The 22285-nt window shown below is 37.9% G+C and overlaps 1 protein-coding gene across 5 annotated transcripts; it reads left to right on the top strand.

Moving 5' to 3' along the window:
* The first annotated feature begins 643 nt into the window (after positions 1-643).
* On the top strand, positions 644-18827 carry klhl32 (kelch-like family member 32). 5 transcript variants are annotated; one of them, XM_026283863.1, is made up of 12 exons: positions 647-862; positions 1533-1761; positions 2490-2563; positions 3692-3872; positions 7869-7976; positions 9314-9412; positions 10271-10486; positions 13397-14123; positions 14271-14329; positions 15407-15599; positions 17659-17753; positions 17836-18827. In XM_026283863.1, exons 3-12 carry the CDS (start codon positions 2541-2543, stop codon positions 17995-17997), a joined length of 1863 nt encoding a protein of 620 aa, XP_026139648.1. In that variant the 5' UTR covers positions 647-862; positions 1533-1761; positions 2490-2540; the 3' UTR covers positions 17998-18827. The 5 variants fall into 5 exon arrangements, with proteins under 5 accessions (XP_026139649.1, XP_026139648.1, XP_026139646.1 ...); XM_026283861.1 differs by having other exon boundaries at positions 648-862; positions 2448-2563; XM_026283862.1 differs by lacking the exon at positions 647-862 and adding an exon at positions 1132-1238 and having other exon boundaries at positions 2448-2563.
* The last annotated feature ends 3458 nt before the right edge of the window (positions 18828-22285 follow it).

The raw sequence follows: 22285 nt of genomic DNA, 5'->3' as shown, positions 1-22285 counted from the left end.
AATTAAAAATTATATATTTGTACTGTAGGATATTTACAAAATCTTCATGGAACACATTTTTTTCTTCATCGGCATAATTCATTCATTTTGTTGCTATTGCTACAAAAACATATACATAATATACATACTTGTGCTACTTTGTGGTCCAAGGTCACCAAGCCTATTAGTTCAACTATAGTAGGCTACAGTATAAACCAGTGGTTCTCATTCAGGGGCCACCACTAGAGTGCCTCTGCAAACTTCCAATGGGCCCTGAACATGACCTAAATTGTTTTAATTTGAAATACTTTTAAAAGTGTGATTTCTGAAAAAAACAAAAGAAAAAATAGTATAAATCAATATCATCTTAAAACTTCGTCGTCGCCAAGCTTATAAATGACTCACAGGTTTTATGCAATAAAATGTTTTAATATTTTAATCCTAATAATTTAAATTAGGGAGTTTCATGTGGCTGGCTTTTTTGTTAAAATCTATAAATCTTTACAAATAATTGTACATTTTTTAACGTGTAGGCCTATTTATTCACTAATTATGTTGTAAAACAACATATCATATACCCTAATATACTTAACTCAAAACCAATAAGAAAATCTCACAATGTTTTTGCGCTTTATACTTGGCGCCTCGTCGACACACATGATCTCGCGCATGTGACCGCGAGGGGCGGGGACTGATTAAGACTAGCGTTTACAGTAGCTCAGATGCGTCGGGCACAGACGTGACGAGCTACATCCACAGTCTCTGCACAGTTTCTTCTCCCGTGGGCGATGCAGATAATTTGTTTGGGTCAGTCAAAGTTACCAAGTGACCCGACGTCAGATAAAATCTGTTCGACCGAGAGAAGAGGACACTGGACGCGAAGGTACATTGCGTGCGTGCCCTTTTTAGCCCGGTGTATGTTTGTATTTTTACCATGTGTATTTTCTAACACATAGAAGCGTTTAGACAGTGTATTGACGGGTGGATGCTGAATGGATGTAACGTTACTGAAACACTTCACAGATGAATGTTATGAGGTTGCAGCTGGGCGGGTCTTCAGTGAGGATTACATTTATTGTTGCCCAAATATTCTTGCTTCTGCTCTGTTGCTAGGAGACCTTTGACAGTTGAGGTTCAAAAGTGATTGTGAAGGCGACCAATCACTCTAATCTGCATTTAGTGACAGTGTTGCTTTGTGTTCGTGACAATTAACTTGTCAAAATAATACAAATAATGGACAATATAACATCCGCCTACAGGTTGTTGTTTTTATTATTATTTTTTTTAGTAATATAACCTGCACTTTGTGTTTAACGCGACAGTATCTGACTTACACTGTTATTCAGCCACCTCTGCTTTGATGGATTAAGGGTGTATTCTGGTTAAGTAGGTCAGTGACAGGCTAAAGATGATACATGGGACCATTTGAGTGACACACCAAGCTGTAGAGAAAATATATGTCATACTGTATCATGGATATTTGTATTATGGCTCTTATGTCTTTTCTTTTCCCTCTTCTTTTCTCCTCCATCGGCCATGGACTAACGTTACAGTCTGCTGGCTGAAGGTCATTTTGTAATCAGATCAATATATGCTGGGATGCCTCAGACAGGATGGGCCATTAGGCTCCAATGAGTCCTGCATCAGATTGCCTACTCTCTGCCTTGAAACCATTTGACCATCACATGTGGCTTTATGAGAGGAGCGTCACAGACTGATTTTGGATCAGAATGAACTTTGCCTCTAGCTGTTTTGTATCCAAACACATTGTGCTTCAGTAGGGTGAGTGGTGTTTTTATTATATTTCTTTTAATTGTTGTGCTTTGGATGAGCATTTTCCATGAGTGAATCTCTCAAAAATATTTCTGGTCATACTTTCACTCCTTTGCTTTTCATACAGAAAATTGAGCCTGTATTTATGATGGTTATGCAGTTTAATTTATACAGTTATGCACATTTCATTTCCAAATTTCTCATTAATTTAATATCCATGGATGGTTTCATTTATAGCTAGTGTGCAGTTGTCATCCTGTCTGATCACACAATGATTTTATTTTATTGAATTCTTTGTTGTTTTAACATAATTTAATTTTTAAATGTTTAAAAATGTAAAACATTTTATTAGTATTATTTTTATCAGCTTAAAGCTAGTGCAACAAGTGCTATCATAAAGTATACATACAATTTACATATTATATAATGATTGTATGTATTACAGTTTATGAATTGTGGGAGGAAATGTGCTTAGTTGTAATAAATGCTTATATAGCATGTAATATGCATCACATACATTTCTCAGTGGATATTTTATTGTTTTACAAAAGCAAATCGTTTAAATCTTTAAAAGTTCTTCATCTCAGTAGCTCCACTGAGATGCTCAGATATTCAAGCTATCAGAGGCTTCTCTGATATATAGGCTGTGTCCCTATTCACTCTCAGTCTTAGCTGTTTCTGTTCTATCACTGTAGAGTGCTGCATATGCTCAGTCGGGCCTGTCTGGTGTTTTGTAGTATCATCAGGGAGCAGTCCTTCCTCCTCCTCCTCCTCTCCCCTCCAGGAGCATGCCCTCTGAGCCTCCTCCCAGGTAGGTTCTGCAAACCTCAGTCTACCTCGAGAGGTGACTGTGTCCTCAGTGCTTTGGTGAGTTTTAATTTGATGTAGACACCGCTGGATTTAATGGGAGGTGTTGTGACAGGTCAGCTTTATTAAAAGAGCTCTGGAGTATGTTTAAGGTCTTCCAAATCTCCCAAGGCAGTATTACTTTGTTTTAACTAATACTGTAAAAAAAAATTTTGTTCAATTTACTACTCTGTGGAGGCATTTTGGTGACTATATTCTACAATTCATACCTATACATATAAGATTAACATGATAAAAAATTTAAATGAACTGCTATTAAAATATTTTTGTAGCTGCAAAATATAGTGAAAATAACACTTAAAGTTAGTTAAAATGGAGAGCAACATGATGACTTCAGCAGTGCCCTCCACCCCCACCCCGGCAACTGTTGTCAGTAATAACAGACAGAGCACAGTGTCACCCACATATGCCATCAGGGTAAATCATGTATATTTCAAGAAGCATTTATGCACACAGTTATGCACATAACTAACAAAAAATACCTACAAATGTGTTGGTTCATTCAGCAACTTTTGATAATGCCCATATCCATATTAATTCAAAGAAGGTTCATGCTTTTTACTTATAATAATATAATTTTATTGTAAAAGTGAATATATTGCCTTGCTAAAGTATTATAAATATAATCTTGCCTGCAATTAATATATGAAAACATTATCATTTAGACTTAAAATTGTTAGATTAATTTATATTTATCTTAAAATCGTTACAATAAAATTACATGTACAGTACCCTTTTGAACAAAAAATAAACAAGTTTACTGTAACGTCGATGCATTCTTTTTGTAACATTTATTTTTGATTTTTTTTCCAGTGTACAGACTGAGAGAGTGTGAGCTAAATATGAATGTGTTGAGCTGGAAAGAGCTATTCAGGGCCACGGGAGCAGTGAGAATCAATGACATCTCACTTACTGAATAGATATATTGATATAGACCTAGTGTATGTGTATGTTCAGTGGCAGGCAGAAAGACACATACACACTTCATTGTTTCTGGTCACAGGATTCCATGATGAGATGTTCATGATTTCCAAGCATAGACTTGTCTTGCAGCATTGTTCTTGTGTCTCAGCTCTCAGGACATGCTGACAGGACAGAGGCTGTGTCAATCCAAATCCCACCAGGACTCTGTCCTCTCTGCCCTTAATCAGCAGCGTAAGGACGGACTGCTCTGCGATGTCACCCTGGTCGCCGGGGAGCAGAAGTTCCATGCTCACAAGGCAGTCCTGGCAGCCTGCAGTGATTACTTCCGGGTGAGATTTTACACTAGAGATTCCATCTCATGAAACATGATCAATGAGTGTCTGCCACACAAGTTTCTAGGTTTCTACAGTATGTTACACTTCTGCTTGCATCTTTTAAGAGTATAGTTCTCCCAAATATATATATTTTTGTTAGCCCATTTCCACCAGATAGGAAAGAAATCATGCTTTGGTACATCATAATTATGACATAAAAATAGTCAGAATTATTATTTTTTTTATCTTTGTTTTTATTATTGTTGACTTTATTATGATACAACAGTGGAGAGCAGTCAGGAAGCTACCAATATAACAATCTAATCTGACAATCTAAATTATGAACAATAAGAGATATGAGATATGAAGCTATAGTTGTGACATACAAAATTAAAAATTATTAGATAAGGGTCAGTTATTATAAAAGTCAACCTAACCCTAACATACATTCAAATGTTTAACATACTGTTAACATATTCTTTAGACCCTCACACAAGTCATACGAGTTTGGAACAACATGATAGTGAGTAAAAAATTACAGGATTTTCCTTTTTAGCAGTGCAATCCTGATCCAAATATGTACAGTTCACATGGAACGCAAGACAGGAAATGAAAAGTCGGCAGTGTCCTGAAAACCATATCAGATTTTGGTTTGTTCAGAAGCATACAAAGAAGACATACGTCCAGCTCTGCAAGAGAAAGATTATCTGCACTGTTCAAAGAACAGAATTAAATAGGGCAGGTATATTTATCTCTATATGTCTCCTGGAAGCTCTCTACCTCCGTTGGGCTGGAATGATAAGATTTTTATCCCTCTGTTTTTGATTTTAGCCCTTGGTAATAACAAAATTATTTGAGTTAGACAATTTACCCTAAATCGTAAGTAGTGGTCGACCGATATTGGTTCTTTGACAGCCGATGCCAATATCTTGGAAAGCAGGGGACCAATATAAAGCTATATAATTTTTTATTTATTTATGTATTTTTTACGAAATTGGAAATCATTTGACAATGGGTTAAAAAAAATAAATGTGTAAAATAAGCATACTTTAGATGACAATGTATTTTTCACAAATAAATAGATAATTATTTTATAAAAATAGAAGGAAGTAAGGAAGTTCAGTTCACAATTTTTCTAAGATTTGCTTAAATTATGTAAATGCGTATTTGCTTAATGCTGACAGCAAACAAGAAAGTGTCATCAAAAATAAAAGTCCCAGCTCAAACACATCGGCCAAGCAGAAAAACTTATCGGCCGATGCCGATATTTGAAAGTGGCCAAATATTGGCCATGGCGATATATCGGTCGACCGCTATTTCGAAATTGGTCCTGCATTGTTTGTGCATGAATTATACCTACAATTTTAGGGCTTGTTTAAGGGTTAGCTCACCCAAAAATGAAAATTAGCCCCAAAATTACTCATCATCAAGTTTATATGACTTTCTTCTTTCAGAAATATCCAGTCTGAGTTATATTAAAAATGGTCTTTGATCTTTCAAGCTGTTTAATGCCACTCAGTGGGTGTTGAATGCATCAGTCCAAAATAAGTTAAATAAAAAGTGCCCAGCCATCCAGAGATGCATGCACAAAGGGGACCTCCTTACGTCATCTGCCCAGAGCTGCTTCTGTGTACAACAGCATTGATTAAAAAAGCATTGATTCGCTACAGGAGGCCTTTGTTCACCCCCCGGAGCCATGTGAGACATTATTTTTAATGGATGTGCGCTTTTTAATTCACTTCTTTTGGACTGAAGCACTGCAACACCCACTAAGTGACATCAAATAGCTTAAAAAATCAAAGAAAATTTTTCATATAATACTGACTGGATTCATCTGAAAGAAGAAAGCCATATACACCTAGGATGACTTGAGGTTGCGTTATTTAGGGGCTAATTTTCATGTTTGGGTAAACTAACCCTTAGTAGGGCACCTATTATGCAAAATTAAAAATATTGCTTCAGTTTGTAGCGTGAGATTAGTTCTAATAGTGCAGTTCCCATATGTACGGCTGTACCCCGGTTCTCTTGCTCTCAGTTATGTTGCTTCTACCGGCTATCTATTACTGTAGATATGCAATGCAGAGAGGCGTATACAGAAACCCTCTTCTGGAGACGGGGTGGGAAAATGCTGCTTATTTGCATTTAAATTGATACACTACAAAACATTTATTTTTGTTTAGATACACCCAAAACATGACATTTTATATTGGGCTGAAACTAAACAGACACACTCTGGGGACACCCAAGACTAATATTAAATATTGTAAAAAGGGGCATAATAGGTGCCCTTTAAGGAGAGACTTGTTATTTGAAACACAAAAAGATGGTGTCAAAACCATTATATGTATAGACGAAAACACTCAGAGTTTATACAGTTCAATACCAGTCGCATTATCTTCAGAATATATAAAACCTATACCAGTTTACGTATTGGCACAAATGACAGGATATTGCACCCTTTCGAGCTTTAACATATCAGCGGCACTAATGAATAAATGTGAACGGTGTAATCAGTGCCTGTGGCACTACCATTAAAGACAAACACTGTAATAATGACATTACACATTAGTCCAAAGATGTTTGTATAGCAAAGCTCTTTGAGTAAACATCTATCTATCTATCTATCCATCTATCTATCTATCTCGACAAATGCTGTTAAGACGCTGTTAAAGATACAAGTATATCTTAAACAGTTAATGACATCAGCAAAAATCATGACACAAGTAAGTTCTGATGATGATTCTGTAACCACAATTCATCTCTTTGAACTATTAAAAACAGCTCATAAGAGTAATTTGTGAATCAGACTACACTGGTAATGCTGTGTGTTGTTTTTGTCTGTTTTGTTCTTGCCATAGTTTTAGTGGTTCACTGTATAGACTTAAAACTTGGATTCACAGCTCATGAGAAATATGATTGCCTGGTAACTGAAGAATAACAGTGCAGTATGGCCTCAAACACTGATGTGAGGCATTGAATGATTCTGCATTATCATATGGCTCAAAAAGCAAGTTTTGTAAACTAATTAGCCTGCAAAGCTGCTGTCCGACCAGCATGCTGTGCTTTTGCAAGGTCAGAACAGAAGTCATCCAGCCAGGCATATGACTCAGGACTGGTCATGCTTAGAACCCACAATCCCCTTGCAAGAAAACCCCTGCAAGTCTTGCTTCTGGGCATTAGTGTCCCAGTAAGGAGCTCTCTAAGTAGCGTCAACAAATCTCATCTCTAATGATTTCTTTTGAAAGTCTGAATCTGAGGCCGAGGTCAGGCATTAAATAAGTGCTGCTCTTAAAATTAAAAATAGGAAAACAGGCTACACTTGTACCAGGCACTTCAATTGTGAGATACTACTTAGGGAAAAGTTTCTGAAGGGGGGGTGACCGAGATAAGATGATAAACACTTGGCATCTAATTTTAACACACGGAGGCTTCAGACTGAGCCAAGACCTATATTAGATGTCTATTGATTCTTTCACTGGACTATGCACTGATACAAATTTTTATCCTGAACCAGACTTAATCTGCATCTGAGAGTTATTGCTCCTTGAGTTTGAGAGGTATATAGATAAATCACACTTTTTTTTTTATTCAGCACGATGTTCATCATTAGGAGCAGTTAGGTTTGATCAGTTGAATTTGATTGTTGTAATGATGATCCAATGTGCTTTGGCTTCCTCTCCTCCATGGGCTCTGTTCATTGACCATCCTGCGCTCGCTCTGTGACAGTAATCAATGCTTTTGATTAGTGTACTCCTGCCAGAGAACACAGCGGGACAGCACTGGCCTCTTGCTCTCTTTATTTTTTGTGTGTGAAACTGAAGTACGCACTGATTGATGGTGATGGACTCAATTTCATTCTCAGTACGAGACTCTTTAGACTTGAATGAAGAGTTTATTGATGTTTTGGTTTTAAAGCCTATTTAAAGGATGCTAAATTACTCTACTCTAGTTCTGTAGTGAATCCTGCTTATATGTTTGTGTGTGTGTGTGCGTGTGTGTGTGTCTCTTCAGGCCATGTTCAGTTTGTGCATGGTGGAGAGTGAGGCAGATGAGGTAACTCTCCAGGGTGTGACTAGCGTGGGACTGAAGCACGCACTGGACTTCGCCTACACAGGCCAGGTAAATTCAGCATAGCCCACACAGCTACATAGAGCCTGAGCATGCAAAATAAATGAAATTGACTGTGCCTCAAGCAAAGACGGGTCTCTAGGTTCTGGAAAGACCCCATTATGAAAACCCTCTCGAAGTAGGAGCAGATAAGTGAAATACTTGTGAATAATAATATTTATTCTAGAGCTTCACAAATGGGCTTACACACTTGAACATCTAATTCTGGTTAATTGTAATCCTGAGTTTATCACACTATACATTTGTGAACTGTGAGTTCATGTTTTTAGATGAATATTTACATACATTTATACTTTTTTAGTTTAGTTTTGTGTTTGGTTCTCTGTTGCTATACAACTTTTAAATTATAGCATTGCTAGCAGATATATTATAAGGCCACCCATGATTCAGTAATATATATATATACTAATGCTCAAATTTATTTTTTCAAATATAAATGAATATGTATCATATTGGCCAGTAGTGGATCAGAAGTGACAGTAAAGACATTTATAATGTTATAAATGATTTCTATTTCAAATAAATGGGGTTCTTTTGAACCTTCTTTTTATCTGAGAATCATTGAAAAATGAAACAATAGTAAATAATCATTGCAATATCTAAATTTAAAATACATTCTTAAATATAATGAAGTTGAAAATTGTATTTTCCGTTGTAATAATATTTCCTACTGTATTTTTAATACAAAAAAAAAATGTACCCTTGGCCAGTATAATAAACCTCTGTCAATAACATTTATAAAACCTTAGTGACTCCTAACTTTAGATGTACAGTAACTAAATTAGATAAATTGTAGCACTCACTATCCTTCACAGTTAAAATAACCCGTTGCCTGCATTTTTGTTCCTGGATGCACATGTGCTTTAGCTGCACCAGCCTGAAAAATACAGTTTTTTGCATGATCTGAGCTAACCATCTGTGGCACAGAGAGTGAAACACATTTTGTGGCTTATTTTGATTTAGCTCTTAAGCCGCTTTGAGAAGAATATTTTTTCTTTCTTTATTCTTTTTTTTTGTGTGTGTGTGTGTTTCCTTATATCATTTTTATTAAAACGAGACCGTATTTGTATGATCATATAATGTTTAATAGTTTAATGGCTTTCAATCTAAGGATCATAAAGTATGTGAAGACATTTAATATAGTAGTCTGCTATACATATTATTATAGAGCTGGCTTAAAATGCAATGCTTTTATAAAATATTTAATAAAAGGTCACTGCTCCATCTTTCTCTTCACAAAGGGTTCCTTAGCATGAAAAAGGTCAAAGACCCCTGCTTGCAAGGTTGTTGTTTTTTAGGATAGTTTTACTCCGGTCCTTTGTCTGTAGATCATGCTGGAGCCAGGAGTGATACAGGACGTCCTGTCTGCTGGAAGCCACCTTCAGCTGCTGGAACTGCTCAGCCTCTGTTCTCACTATCTCATTCAGGTGTGTTGAAGAGTCATTTCTGCCCTGAAAGGTACTACATAGAACTTCACTGTGTGATCAGATCTTTGTTTTACATCATCACTGTGTTTAGATTTTGTTTTTTGAAAGTGCTGCGATTTTGCTGCTTCCTGTTCACTTCTTAGAGGAGTAGTTCTGAAATAAAAATCTGTCATCTCTTCACCCTCATGCTCTTTTCAGTTTGATTACAATTAATGTGTACAGCTTTTAAGCTTCAAAAAGACATAAATAACTGTATGCTTTTTGAAATAACAGTATTTTATAGAAGACTATGTATGATTTTGTGTTATATTCTCCTGAAGCCTTTGTGTGAGAGATCTTAGTCATTATTTCTTAAGGATTTTCAGCCGATTCATCAGAATTCCATAGGTTTTCTCCATAAATTAGCCCAGAAAATCCCATAAATTAACTCAGACAATCACTACATTTAAAATGTGCTGATTATTCATTTTAACCAGTAGATGGCAGTCAGTCTCTGTGTATGACATTTTTCCTAATCATGCTTCTGTGGAACATCCTGAGTGGATTTCTCTCTCTGTTATTCGTCCTTTAACTTAGAATTCTCAAGACTACAGTTATGGATATTGTCGACATTTTGTTTGAATTCAGCTCTCTTAAGCGTCCTGTAATCATTTATTTTAACTACACTATTTACTGTATTACAATATTTTAACAACTGCATTCATGGTGATATCTTAATGTTTGCATTTGTGTGTTCGAGTCAGGGCATATAAGATTTCATGTTAGACTGTAATGGTCAAGGAGTTTGTGTTCATAGACTTTAGCATGAATAAAACAGCCCTTCTGACTGTGTATCTGTATTTATATCTGTGCCTGAAGGAGCTGAACAGTTTGAACTACCTGGACCTATACAGACTGGCAGATCTCTTCCACTTGCCGGCCCTAGAGGAAGCAGTAGTAAGCTTTCTGGTGGATCACCTCTCTGAGCTGCAGAGGAACAGACAAGAGGAAGTTCTGCTTCTACCTTATCGGCTCCTCAGGGAAGTGCTAAAAAGCGACCGCCTCACCTCCCTCGGTGAGGAGGAGATATGGCAGGTGTGTGGGCCGCAGATTCGTAGACTTTATTGTTATTGTTTTTGTTTTTTCCAAATTTGGAAAACTTTAGCTGGCCACTGTATTCAGTCTTTTTCCTCTTTTGGAAAGTCATAGAAATGCTTTTGTTTTTTATTTATTTTGGGGAATGTTGTAGACTTCGTTCACCACTGTAGAAGTTTACCCAACTACTAAGAGGGGTCCATTAATGCAAGGGTCTATTAAGGCAACATTTTTAGTTCAGGTTTTCACTATAATTTGTAATATATTATAATTTAATACTATATAATAATGTATAATATAATGTGTTGTTAAGTAAATCTGAATGCTTAAGAATATATTCACAAACAAACGCCACCTGTTTAATTTATGGTGGAAGAGTGAGAGAAAAAGGTGTGTGGACAATTCGATCGTGTGTGTGTGTGTGTGTACACACGGGCGGAGGCTGTAGTTGGTGGGGGGGGCTGTGGTGTGACTATTCATTTGCACCAATCAGGCAACCCCACCACCCCCCTCCCCACACCCAGCCTCTCTCTGATTAGGCCCACCGTGGCTCCATCAGCGCCTCAATCCCCCAGCTGTCACTCCAGCCGCCCTACTGATTGAAAACAATCAGGCCTCTGATGGCACAATTACCCTGACCCTTTAACCAGTCGCTGCTGCCATAATCAGGCCCTGATTAGGCTGCTTTGGGCCTCCTTCACTTTGCAGAGAAGGTTAATTTGGGCATCAGACGGAAGCGTGATGGGCACAGGGGCTGGTGCTGCCTTCCACTGGTCCGAACGTGCGCTCGCCAATGCTACCCTCGATATAGTTTGGCTGTCAGTCATTGTCATGCAGAGTTCTCCGAGTCTAACGCTCTGGAAATCACAAATCTTCCTCTTTGTTTTTTTTTTTGTTCTTTTTTTCTCTTGCACTCACCCTCTGTCTGTCTTTCTCCGTGCGGGAGTGGGTGGGGGTGTTCATTTATTTTCTGCCCCGAGGAAGTTCTCTGATCCAGTGTGACCTTCACAGTCAACAGACGCTGTCTCGCTCACACCTCACTCTTTCTCTCTCTCTCCCTCCCTCTCTTATTTTCCTCTCACTCATTCTCTTTCTCCTTTTCTGTTGGCTATAAAAAGAAGGAGGGTTGAAAAAACAACTACAATAGAGCGTTACATGACTAATGGCGCCGAACAGGAACAGGAGGGTTTTGCTGAAACCTATGTGCACTTAAAACTTAACTGTGTGACTATTTAGGAACGTACCTATATAGGTATAGATATAGATATAGATATAGGTACCAATGGTTATCATTTGACTTTTTAATTTAACAGATATCATACTGAATATTTTGGCCAATATTAGATCTTTAATTGTGCATGCAATTATGAAGTGGTGCTTACTTCAAGGTAATCAGTGTTTAAAAGCATTAAGAATTGATCAGTCTATAATCCATAATAATACATGAATATACATTTCTCATATTGCAATCTATTAATATTTTGATGCCTAAATTCAAAAATAGCATTTAAAAATATATAATTGTAAAATATTTGTAAGTTGTTTAGACAATATAGTATTTTATATTTCTATAGAATTTTATATATCAGCAATTATTTGCTTTTAAGCCATAACATATTAATTGTTATATGCTTATTGGCATTAGACATTGTGAGTAAACTTTTTTTTTAAATGATTTGGTATTCTGCTGCATTTTATAAAAAAAAAAAAAAAAAAAAAAAAAAAAACAAACACAATATTAAAATATATAATAAAATATTACATATATTGGCTATTTATTTCTTATCAGCCATAACATAAAGTTAATCAAAGGCTTATTGGTAATTAACATAATTTTTATATGAGTAAAAAAGTAATAATTATATCCTTAATTCAATTGGAGCATGATTGATTGATTGATTGATTGATTTTTTTTACTGAGTTTTATTCAAACAAAAAAGTAGACCGTATTATATAAAATGTTAGTTACTGGCCATTTATCTTTTATCAGCCATAATAGGAAGATAATTATAGGCTTAAAATTTCTTGATGCCTAATGTGCATAAGTAGGTTAAGGAGTTCAAAAGTGGCTCTATTTATTGCATCTATCAGAGCAAAATAATCTCAATCAGTTTGGGGGCAGGATTTCCTGTTTATCAACCAATGGCAGAAGGGGAGAGTGTTTGGGAAACCTTTCTGGTAGCAGTCATTTTCTCTGCAATTCGGTTCTGTTAGTGGTGCAGAAAAAACACACTCTACCTTAAGCTCCTTGATTTTTCCTTAAAATACCTTCCTGCAATTAATGTACTGTAAAACATTTTATGTAAGCGTAATGAAATCAAACCAGTTATGTTGTGCCATTAAAATGTAAAATGTAATCATGAAATACTCCAAGAAAAATATATTACAAGCATTTAAATTTGCCATTTGTGTGTAGGAGACGTCTAGAGGTGGTGGCCCATGATCTCGGGCTTCTATAATAAGTTCTCTGTCTCAGGGCTGATTGTGTTAAAAGCCACTTTGTTTCCAAAAGAGTGGCATCGCTTATCTCCAGCCATCTCTGCCGTACTCGCATGCCTCTGCAGCTAAACAGTCTAGATTGCTCTCAAGTTCAATTAACTCCCCTTTGTCTAACTCCCTTGGCTGCGACGGAGTGTGTATGTGTGCATGCTTCACACGCACACCTCATGTACGTGTGTGTGTGTGTGTGTGCTCACAGAGCCCCCCCCCATCTCATCTGCAGCTGTCTTTTCATCACTATATAGAGACACAGTATCTTAAGCATTAGCATGCAATGATACAAAGTGTTGGCTCTGCGTAGACAGGCGGTATTGTGTGGATGGTGTGAGCTGCAGCCTGTAATATGAGCAGTGTGATCTCCTGATCCTGAATCAGTGCTGAATACTGATGAGCCACTCTGCCCTGCTTTAGTTGCTGGTGCGTTGGCTGGAGCACGACTGCAGATACCAGTACATGGAGGAACTGCTGCAACACGTGCGCTATGGCCTGATGGAGGTCTCCGCCCTGCACCGTGTGGCTAACAGCCACCCCTTCCTCAACTCCAGCAGCACTGTCGCCGCCCTGGTGGAGGAGGCGTTGGACTACCACCAGTCTGTATTTGCACAGCCTTTACGTCAGACGGCACGGACCACGCCGCGCTTTCAGTCATTGACCCTGTATATCGCCGGCGGGCGCAAACGGGAGGTCAGCCGTGTGCGGGAACTGCGGTTCTTCAACCCTTCCGCGCAGGAGCACTTACGCGTTGCCGGGGGTTCGAACTGGAGTGAGTTGGCACCCATGCCTGCTGGACGAAGTCACCACTGTGTGGCTGTTATGGGGAACTTCCTGTTCGTGGCCGGTGGGGAGGTGGAACACGCTACCGGACGGACGTGTGCGGTGAGGACGGCGTGCCGGTACGATCCAAGGGTGAACCGCTGGACTGATATTGCACCAATGAAGGCGTGCAGGGAGCATTTTGTGCTGGGAGCTCTGGGACAGTATCTTTACGCCATCGGGGGGAGGAATGAACTGAGGCAGGTTCTGCCCAGTGTGGAGCGCTACTGTCCCAAGAGAAACAAGTGGACCTATGTGCAACCGTTTGACCGCTCACTGTCCTGTCATGCAGGTTGTGTTGCAGATGGGCTGATCTGGGTCTCAGGTAATAATACATCACATTTAGCCCAATATCAGGCATATATCAGACATCTCCCAATGTGTATAAGACTCTCACAGAAGTTCTAGGCCCAAGACATAAACTGATTGTAGTAATGCTTTTAACATATAATGATGACTCCTTCTGCTGCAGGTGGTGTCACAAACACCGCTCAGTACCAGAATCGACTGATGGTGTATGACTCAGGACAGGTAAAATATTGGTATTTATATGAGTCCAATGTAGTTGGGTAGTGCATCTTCCTCCTCTATGAAAAAAGAAAAAACACACATGCATGTATATATTTCAGAAAAATATGTTTTTTATATATTAAATATATTTATTAATAAAGAAAAAATTATATGAATATAAATATAGACATGTTAAAGCATTTAGATATAATGAGTTATTTGTTTAAAATACAGACTTTTTAGACATACATTTTAGTTACTAAAAATATAATGTAACTTATTTTAATTCATATAAATATAAAAAAAAATACTGTAATGGTTGCTGGTTAATAATTATGAATAATTCATACACCTTGATGTAGTTACCAAATTATAGTAACAATGTATTATACATTTTATTTTTGTATTACCAAGAATTAAGACATATTTTAGTGCTTTATCAACTAAACGATTGACAACAAAGTAAAAACATTACAACCTGTTGAAAGGATTGTGCATCTATTTGTGAAAAATGAAATATGGCATCTACCCTGATTAAGGTCAATGGTGTTGCATACGCCTTTAACACAAAGTGCTTTTAACATTGAATAGAAATTAAATATTAATTCACATTGGGCAAATGCTCAAAAAAACAAAAAAACCCACCTCTACCCACCACTGTAATTTATTAATGTTACATTTAAAAAGACATAAGAATAAGTATCGTAGAACTTCTGTGGTCACTGCAACTGAGCATTTTCAAAGGGAGAGGTATAAAGAAAGAAGAGGGGAGGAAAGAACAGGAGGCAGAGGCTCATTGGTATTCAAAGTGGCTTTGCATTCACCTGCCAGGAACAGCAACCCCCCACCCACACTACCCTCAACAGATGGTCGCCAAACACACACGTGTATATTCACACTCTCACTCACCACTGCTCGTGCAATCTCTGCGTATACACACACCTCTCACAAATAAATGCACGCACACATGCACTGGAATATGCTAAAGAAATATGTTAAATGTTTCAATTAATTCTATAGCTTGAAATTATTTTATTATTATTATTATTAACTAATTAAAGTGTGTTTTTCTTTCTTTTGTAATTCCCTCTGTCATAGAATCAGTGGTTAGCACGCAGTCCCATGTTGCAGAGGAGGGTGTACCATGTGATGGCGGCAGTAAAAAGGCATCTGTATGTGCTGGGGGGGAACGATCTGGACTACAACAATGACCGCATCCTGGTTAGACACATTGACTCCTATGACATAGACATGGACCAGTGGACACGCTGCACATTCAGTCTCCTCACAGGTCACCACACACACACACACACACACTCCATGTAATAGAAATGTGTATTCAACAATTCTTGCATAAAGTTAGCATTTCTACATATACAGTTTTTGTTTTGAAGCACTATATTGTATTAGTGCTACTTTAAAGTGACGTGAAATTCAGCCAAGTATGGTGACCCATACTCAGAATTCGTGCTCTGCATTTAACCCATCCAAAGTGTGAACACACACACACTGTGAGCACACACCCGGAGCAATGGGCAGCCATTTATGCTTCGGTGCCCGGGGAGCAGTTGGGGGTTCAGTGCCTTGATCAAGGGCACCTACGTCGTGGTATTACCAGCCCGAAATTCGAAACCACAACCCTAGGGTTAGGAGTCAAACTCTCTAACCACTAGGCCCAGACTCCCCTGACTGGTACACCTGTCAGATGTACTAAGGTGATGCCATGTGTGATAGTTGAGGATAGTTAATATGGTACTGAATAGTGATGCGCGAAGTCGTCTCATAACCCGGGGGCCCCGCGGGTCGGGTCGGGTTAAGAAATTGGCACTTTATTAGTGGGGCGGGTCACTAAATATATATATTTTTTTTATCAATTTATGTTGCGTGGAATTTAGTGGAGGAAATTTTGATTATTTCAAGAGATTTGTTGATTTTCAGTTCGTTCACCAAAATGATTCGTTCAGATTCGTTCACTGATTCGTTCAGTGACCATTTCTCCATATCACACAAATACGCCACAGCAGGTGGCGAAAAAGAGTGTCTTATGTGTTATGTCTTAAGTCAACAAACGTATTTACTTGTGACAAAAACTGATTTGGCTTTATTAAAGTGTGTGCATGATCGCATTAAATAAATAGTCTAAATAAGTTGTTCAGATGAACAAAGCACAAGGTTTTCTTGCAAAATTAAACATTTCGGTTTGTATCTACTGATTGCTGATCGAGATTTACATTCTTGGCCAACTGACCCTGTATACTCAGACAAGCGGGACCCGCGGGTTGGAAAAAAAAAGCCGACCCGCGCATCACTAGTACTGAATAATTCATATACTGTGATATTTACATTGTGCTTTAAAGGAACAGTACACCCAAAAATTAAAATTTGCTGAAAAAGAACTCTCTCAATCCCTTAATTAACTCTCAGGTGATCCAAGATGTAGATGAGTTTGCTGCTTTATCAGAACAGATTTGAGAAACTTATCATTACATCACTGCTTACCAATGGATCCTAGGCAGTGAATGGGCGCCATGACAATGCACACAATTCAAGTCTGTCAATCTTGTGGAGCCAAAGATGTTTCTAACTTGAAACCGTTGCTTCAGGTATGGCTAAAATATGAGTGCCTCTATTCATAGTATTGTTTTCTCCAGTCATCAATCATCATTTACAAGTGAAAATGGTCTAACCATTTAAAAAGACAGTTCTAAGTAAATATGTCAGTATATTATGAATTTTGGCCAGAAACTACTGTTTAAAGTAAAAATGCCTTAATGATGGATTTGTTTCTTATGAACATGTAGTTTTCATTTTACAAGACATTAATTGATGGACTGGAATGAATTACTTGTGGATTATTTTGATTTTTTTTAATTAGCTATGACGGTACCCATTCACTGCAGAGTATCCATTTGTGAGCAAGTGATATATAATGCTACATTTCTTAAAATCAGCTGTTAGAATCTCTACAAACCCATATACATATCGAATGGAGTGAGGGTGAATTCTCATTTTTGGCTGAACTACTCCTTTAATGGTATCATATTGTGTATATATATATTTTTTTATAAATTCTCATTGTGCAGTATGTTACCTATTAAACTTTTATTCTTCAATAACTATGAACTTTTGATAGGAAAAATATATGCAGAAATTAACCTAGTTTAGCTGGTAAGAAGTTTTTAGAATCAGAGCCTTGGTAGAGAAATGAAAGTCATCCAAGCTAAATAAATAAAGGATAAAAAAAAATATTCATACTTTCAAAATATAAGAAAAAGTTTCTTCACAAGTGCTTAAAGGTTCATAAAACATTTGCTTTTATAAGAGAAATATTCTTTATATTCTTCTTTTAGGCCAAAATGAGGCAGGAGTGTCCGTGCATGATGACAGAATCTATGTGGTTGGTGGATATTCAATCTGGACAAATGAACCACTTGCCTGCATTCAGGTAAGTGGATTGAATAGTGCATATGTTTGAATGACATGTTGGATAATTAGTGTTGAGATGCCATCATTTGTCTGTTTGGCAGGTGCTAGATGTGAGCACCAAGGGGAAAGAGGAGGTTTTTTATGGGCCGACGCTCCCATTCGCTTCGAATGGAGTGGCGACATGTTTTTTGCCTGCACCATACTTCACCTGCCCCAACCTGCAGACCCTACAAGTGCCACATCACAGGATAGGAGCTCTCTAACCTCTGTGCTCATAACTCAAGGACATTCCCACAAACACACTATGAACCAATGAAATCATGTCAGAGCCCATTGTACTTCCACAAATTGTGACTGGTGGCTGAAACTGTTGTTGATCATACATTGATCTCGTAGAGCCAGTGTTCTGATGGATGTGAAAACCTTCGAAAAGAAGTTAAAGAGTTTTTTATCGCCAGGCTTCACTGACATTCATGCATTTCTGAACTGGATGTGCTGTGGTGCTGCACCGGGCTAATACAGTTTAACAAGCAGTGTGTAAATCTGTCAGAATGATTAAGAGCCACTTCATGGCCCAGTCCCAAATGGTGCACTTGATGTAAACCTGTGGTCCGTCAAGTACACAAGATTTCTGGTTGTCCCATTTATCATTTTAACATGAAAAGGGTGTTCATACCTCACGGTGAACTTTACTCAACAATCCATGCAGAATTAAATCAAAAGAAATACGCAAGAGCGGCATTTGGGACAGGGCCGAAGTGTTAATGACCTGTTATCAAACATTCTTAGGACTCCATCCACTCTCCATTCTGACCTTGATGTTCTGCCACTGTCATTTCTCAGCCTGTGACAAACTGTACTTTTATCAAAACTCAGGATGAAGACCGTACAATTGTTTACTGAATGTGTATGACCACAGATGACGACAAGTGCACACACAGCAACTTCAAAATCTGCGTCAATGGTGGCATCTTGCCTGTTCTCCATCCCACCACCCTTTCCATAAGAAAACATGTAAGGGCACACTTTTTTTTTACATAATGCCTCTAATAAATACAACATTTATGCAGTTGTGGAATAAAGATTAACGATAGTGAGTTCTTGAATCATTGAATCTCTGAAACTAAAGATTCTCTAAAGCTTTATTCCCAGAAGCTTTATTTCTATTCTACTGGTGAAGTTCTGAAAGACTCAGTGAGAAACTTAAAATATGGCAGGGGAGATAAAACGTAGGTCTTAGTAATTTTGTTCAATATATATGTTCAATAGTAAGGCTGCTCACTAAAATTTGGAAGTAAGCTAATTTGTCACCATATACTGTAACATACCTTATAACTGTTAATCCGTATTAAATAGTTACTCTGATTAGCTCAGAGAATGAAAGCTCGACGTGACGGGGCTAAGAGGTGAGAGAGACAGTGTGGCTCATTTGATGGCTCTGCTCTAATGAAGTGTGATGCCTGTGCCACACTGCGGGGCGATGTGTGAGCGTGCCGGCTGCAAGAGAGGACCGAGAGCTGAGATGGAAATGGAAGGAATGATTGGGATGGAGAAAAGGGAGAAAAAGAAGGGTAGGAGGTATAGAGTGATGAGAGGCTCTAGGCAATTTGTGCTCAGAATTGCATGGAGATTGCAAACAGTATGAATAGTTAAAGGAAAGGTTTGGGGTGAAGGTGATTGAGGGAGCCATAGGTGTCACATTTGTGGTTTCATGACTGATTTTGATTACTAGTCTGTGCAGTTGCCAGAAAAGTGCTGATTGATAGCAGAATACCATATGAAAGCTTAATGTAGCCTCTTTCTAGATGTGATGGTAAAAATATTGAATTTCAGATTAATCGCTATCTTTGTTCTTGTTTGTGGTTTGAGTAGCTTCGTGTAAAATGTATTATTTGTACAGCGCTGCCCGACATGCTGCTGAGGTGATATGAATGCATTTGCAATACAATTATAACTGCATATATAATATTATAATATATATATATATATATATATATATAAATAATTTTGATATAGAAATAAAAATGGTTGAAAATATGAAATGTTTTAAATATAAAACTAAAACCGCCAGTAGGTGGCAACAGTCACTAATATACAGTTGCAACTCAAATTACGAAACACGTGTATTAAACTAAATTCAATGCACACCGACTGAAGTAGTATAAGTCTTTGGTTCTTTTAACTGTGATGATTTGGCTCACATTTAACAAAAACCCTCAACAAAACAGAATACTTCATAAATAAAAAAAAAGAAATTTGTGAATTGTTGGCCTTCTGGAAAGTATGTTTATTTAATGTACATTTAGTACAGTCCTTTTGCTTTAATTACTGCCTCAATTCGGCGTGGCATGGAGGTGATCAGTTTGTGGTTCTGCTGAGGTGGTTTGGAAGCCTAGGTTTCTTTGACAGTGGCCTTCAGCTCATCTGCATTGTTTGGTATCTTATTTCTCATTTTCCTCTTGACAGTACCCCACATATTCTCTGTGGTGTTCAGGTGTGTTGAGTTTGCTGGCCAGTCAAACACACCAACACCATGGTCATTTAACCAACTTTTGGTGCTTTTGGCAGTGTGGGTAGGTGAAAATGAAACCAGCATCTTCAAAAAGTTGGTCAGCAGAAGGAAGCAAGAAGTGCTCCAAGATTTATTGGTAAACGGGTGCAGTGACTTTGGTTTACAAAAAACACAATGGACCAACACCAGCAGATGAAATTGCACCCCAAATCATCACATACTGTGGAAACATAACATTTATGAGCTATGGGCTATGAGCTTCTCCACTCTTCCTCCAGACTCTAGGACCTTTGTTTACAAATGAAATACAAAACTTGCCATCATGTGAAAAAAGGACTTCGGACCAATGGTAACAGTCCAGTTTTTCTTCTCCTTAGCCCATGTAAGACGCCTCTGACGCTGTCTGTGGTTCAGGAATGACTTAATAAGAGGAATAAGACAACTGTAGCCAAATTCCTTGACACATCTGTGTGTGGTGGCTCTTGATGCCTTGACCTCAGCCTCAGTCCATTCCTTGTGAAGTTCTCTAAAATTCTTGAATCCAGTTTGCTTGACAATCCTCATAAGGCTGAAGTTCTCTCGGTTGGTTATGCATCTTTTTCTTTCACACTTTTTTGTTCCAATCAACTTCCTGCTTTGATGCTTTGATATAGCACTCTGTGAACAGACAGCTTATTGGCAATGAATTTCTGTGACTTACACTCCTTGTGAAGGGTGTCAATGATCGTCAGAGACCATTTTGAAGGCTCAGGAAACCTTTTCCAGGTGTTTTGAGTTGATTAGCTGATTGGAATGTCATCATATTCTAATTTGTTGAGATCGTGAATTGGTGGGTTTTTGTTAAATGTGAGCCAAAATCATCACAATTTGAAAGAACCAAAGAGTTAAACTACTTAAGTCTGTGTACATTGAATTTATTTAATACATGAGTTTCACAATTTGAGTTAAATTACTGAAATTAACTTTTCCTTGACATTCTAATTTATTGAGAAACACCTGTAAGTCTTGGAATCATTTAATTTTGTTAAGGACAGATTCATTCAGAAACCTCCAATTGAAGTGACTGACTGGATCTAAATGGTTTAAATCATTAGCTCAACCAATCTGCTCTTAATTATCTTGTTCAGGTGTATTTGACTAGGGTTAGAGGTAAACTCTGCAGGACAGTGGCACTCAAGGACCGACGTTGCCTGTCCCTGTTCTACTGTGTTTGCCCGAAATGTGAAATGTCGTCACAGCTTAAATTATGACATAAGGGGGAGGGGCTGTCAGACTCTGATTATTTATAACAAAATACAAAAAGTGAAAAGATGAAAAAATATGGCATGCTGTAAAGTGCTGTAAAAGTGTTTTATACGAAGAAGTTTTCAGTTGAATTATGAGCACCCTCCATCTCCCAAAGCATATTCCCTGCTTCTCCACCCAAAGATCACACCTCCTTCTAATTTTGTATAGCTCTTTTCACTTGGGTGTGGGCTGCAGTGTTCCCCCTCGGTCCTTTCGACGTGAGGCCCTCTTAAAGTGACTGCACATGTTAGACCGCCAAAGGACTGCATTTAGCACCCACATCTTATCCAGCAGCCACACAACGACATAAGACATTGATATTTGGTTACTTTGGTTGCAGCATTGGGTAATTTGATGTCCAAGACCATCAGCTGACGTAGATATTTTGTTGTTTTAGGTTACTGTGAGGTAACCAAAATCCAATGCCAAGTCAACGTCTAAATTGACAAACCAAAATGTTGAAAACATAAGGTCCACATGGAATGAAAATGACTTTATTTACTTTGCTGGCACACATTGTGGATCTTTATGTAAACAATTAATCCATGCAAGTTAATCCGCTGAAAAAAAAATGATTGTCTTTATAATCTTTAATCAAAATTTGAACATTAACTTCAGCTCTGGAATGCCATTGCTTTTCTTATGACGTCAGTTTGACAGCTTGGGCAGAATATCCTTAAACACACCCCCAGGGTTGCCAACTCTCACGCATCTGGCGTGAAACTCACGCTTTCAGCATCAATCTCACGCTG

Source organism: Carassius auratus, chromosome 16 (genome assembly GCF_003368295.1).
Source record: "Carassius auratus strain Wakin chromosome 16, ASM336829v1, whole genome shotgun sequence".
Classification (NCBI taxonomy): domain Eukaryota; kingdom Metazoa; phylum Chordata; class Actinopteri; order Cypriniformes; family Cyprinidae; genus Carassius; species Carassius auratus.
This window is presented reverse-complemented; position numbering and strand designations above follow the sequence as displayed.

Excerpts from the sequence above, each read along its gene's own strand:
- klhl32 (XM_026283863.1), top strand. The coding sequence starts at position 2,541 with ATGCCCTCTGAGCCTCCTCCCAG. Across the intron at positions 9,413-10,270 it reads GTTCTCACTATCTCATTCAG|GAGCTGAACAGTTTGAACTA; the intron begins GTGTGTTGAAGA and ends CTGTGCCTGAAG. Across the intron at positions 15,600-17,658 it reads CACATTCAGTCTCCTCACAG|GCCAAAATGAGGCAGGAGTG; the intron begins GTCACCACACAC and ends TTCTTCTTTTAG.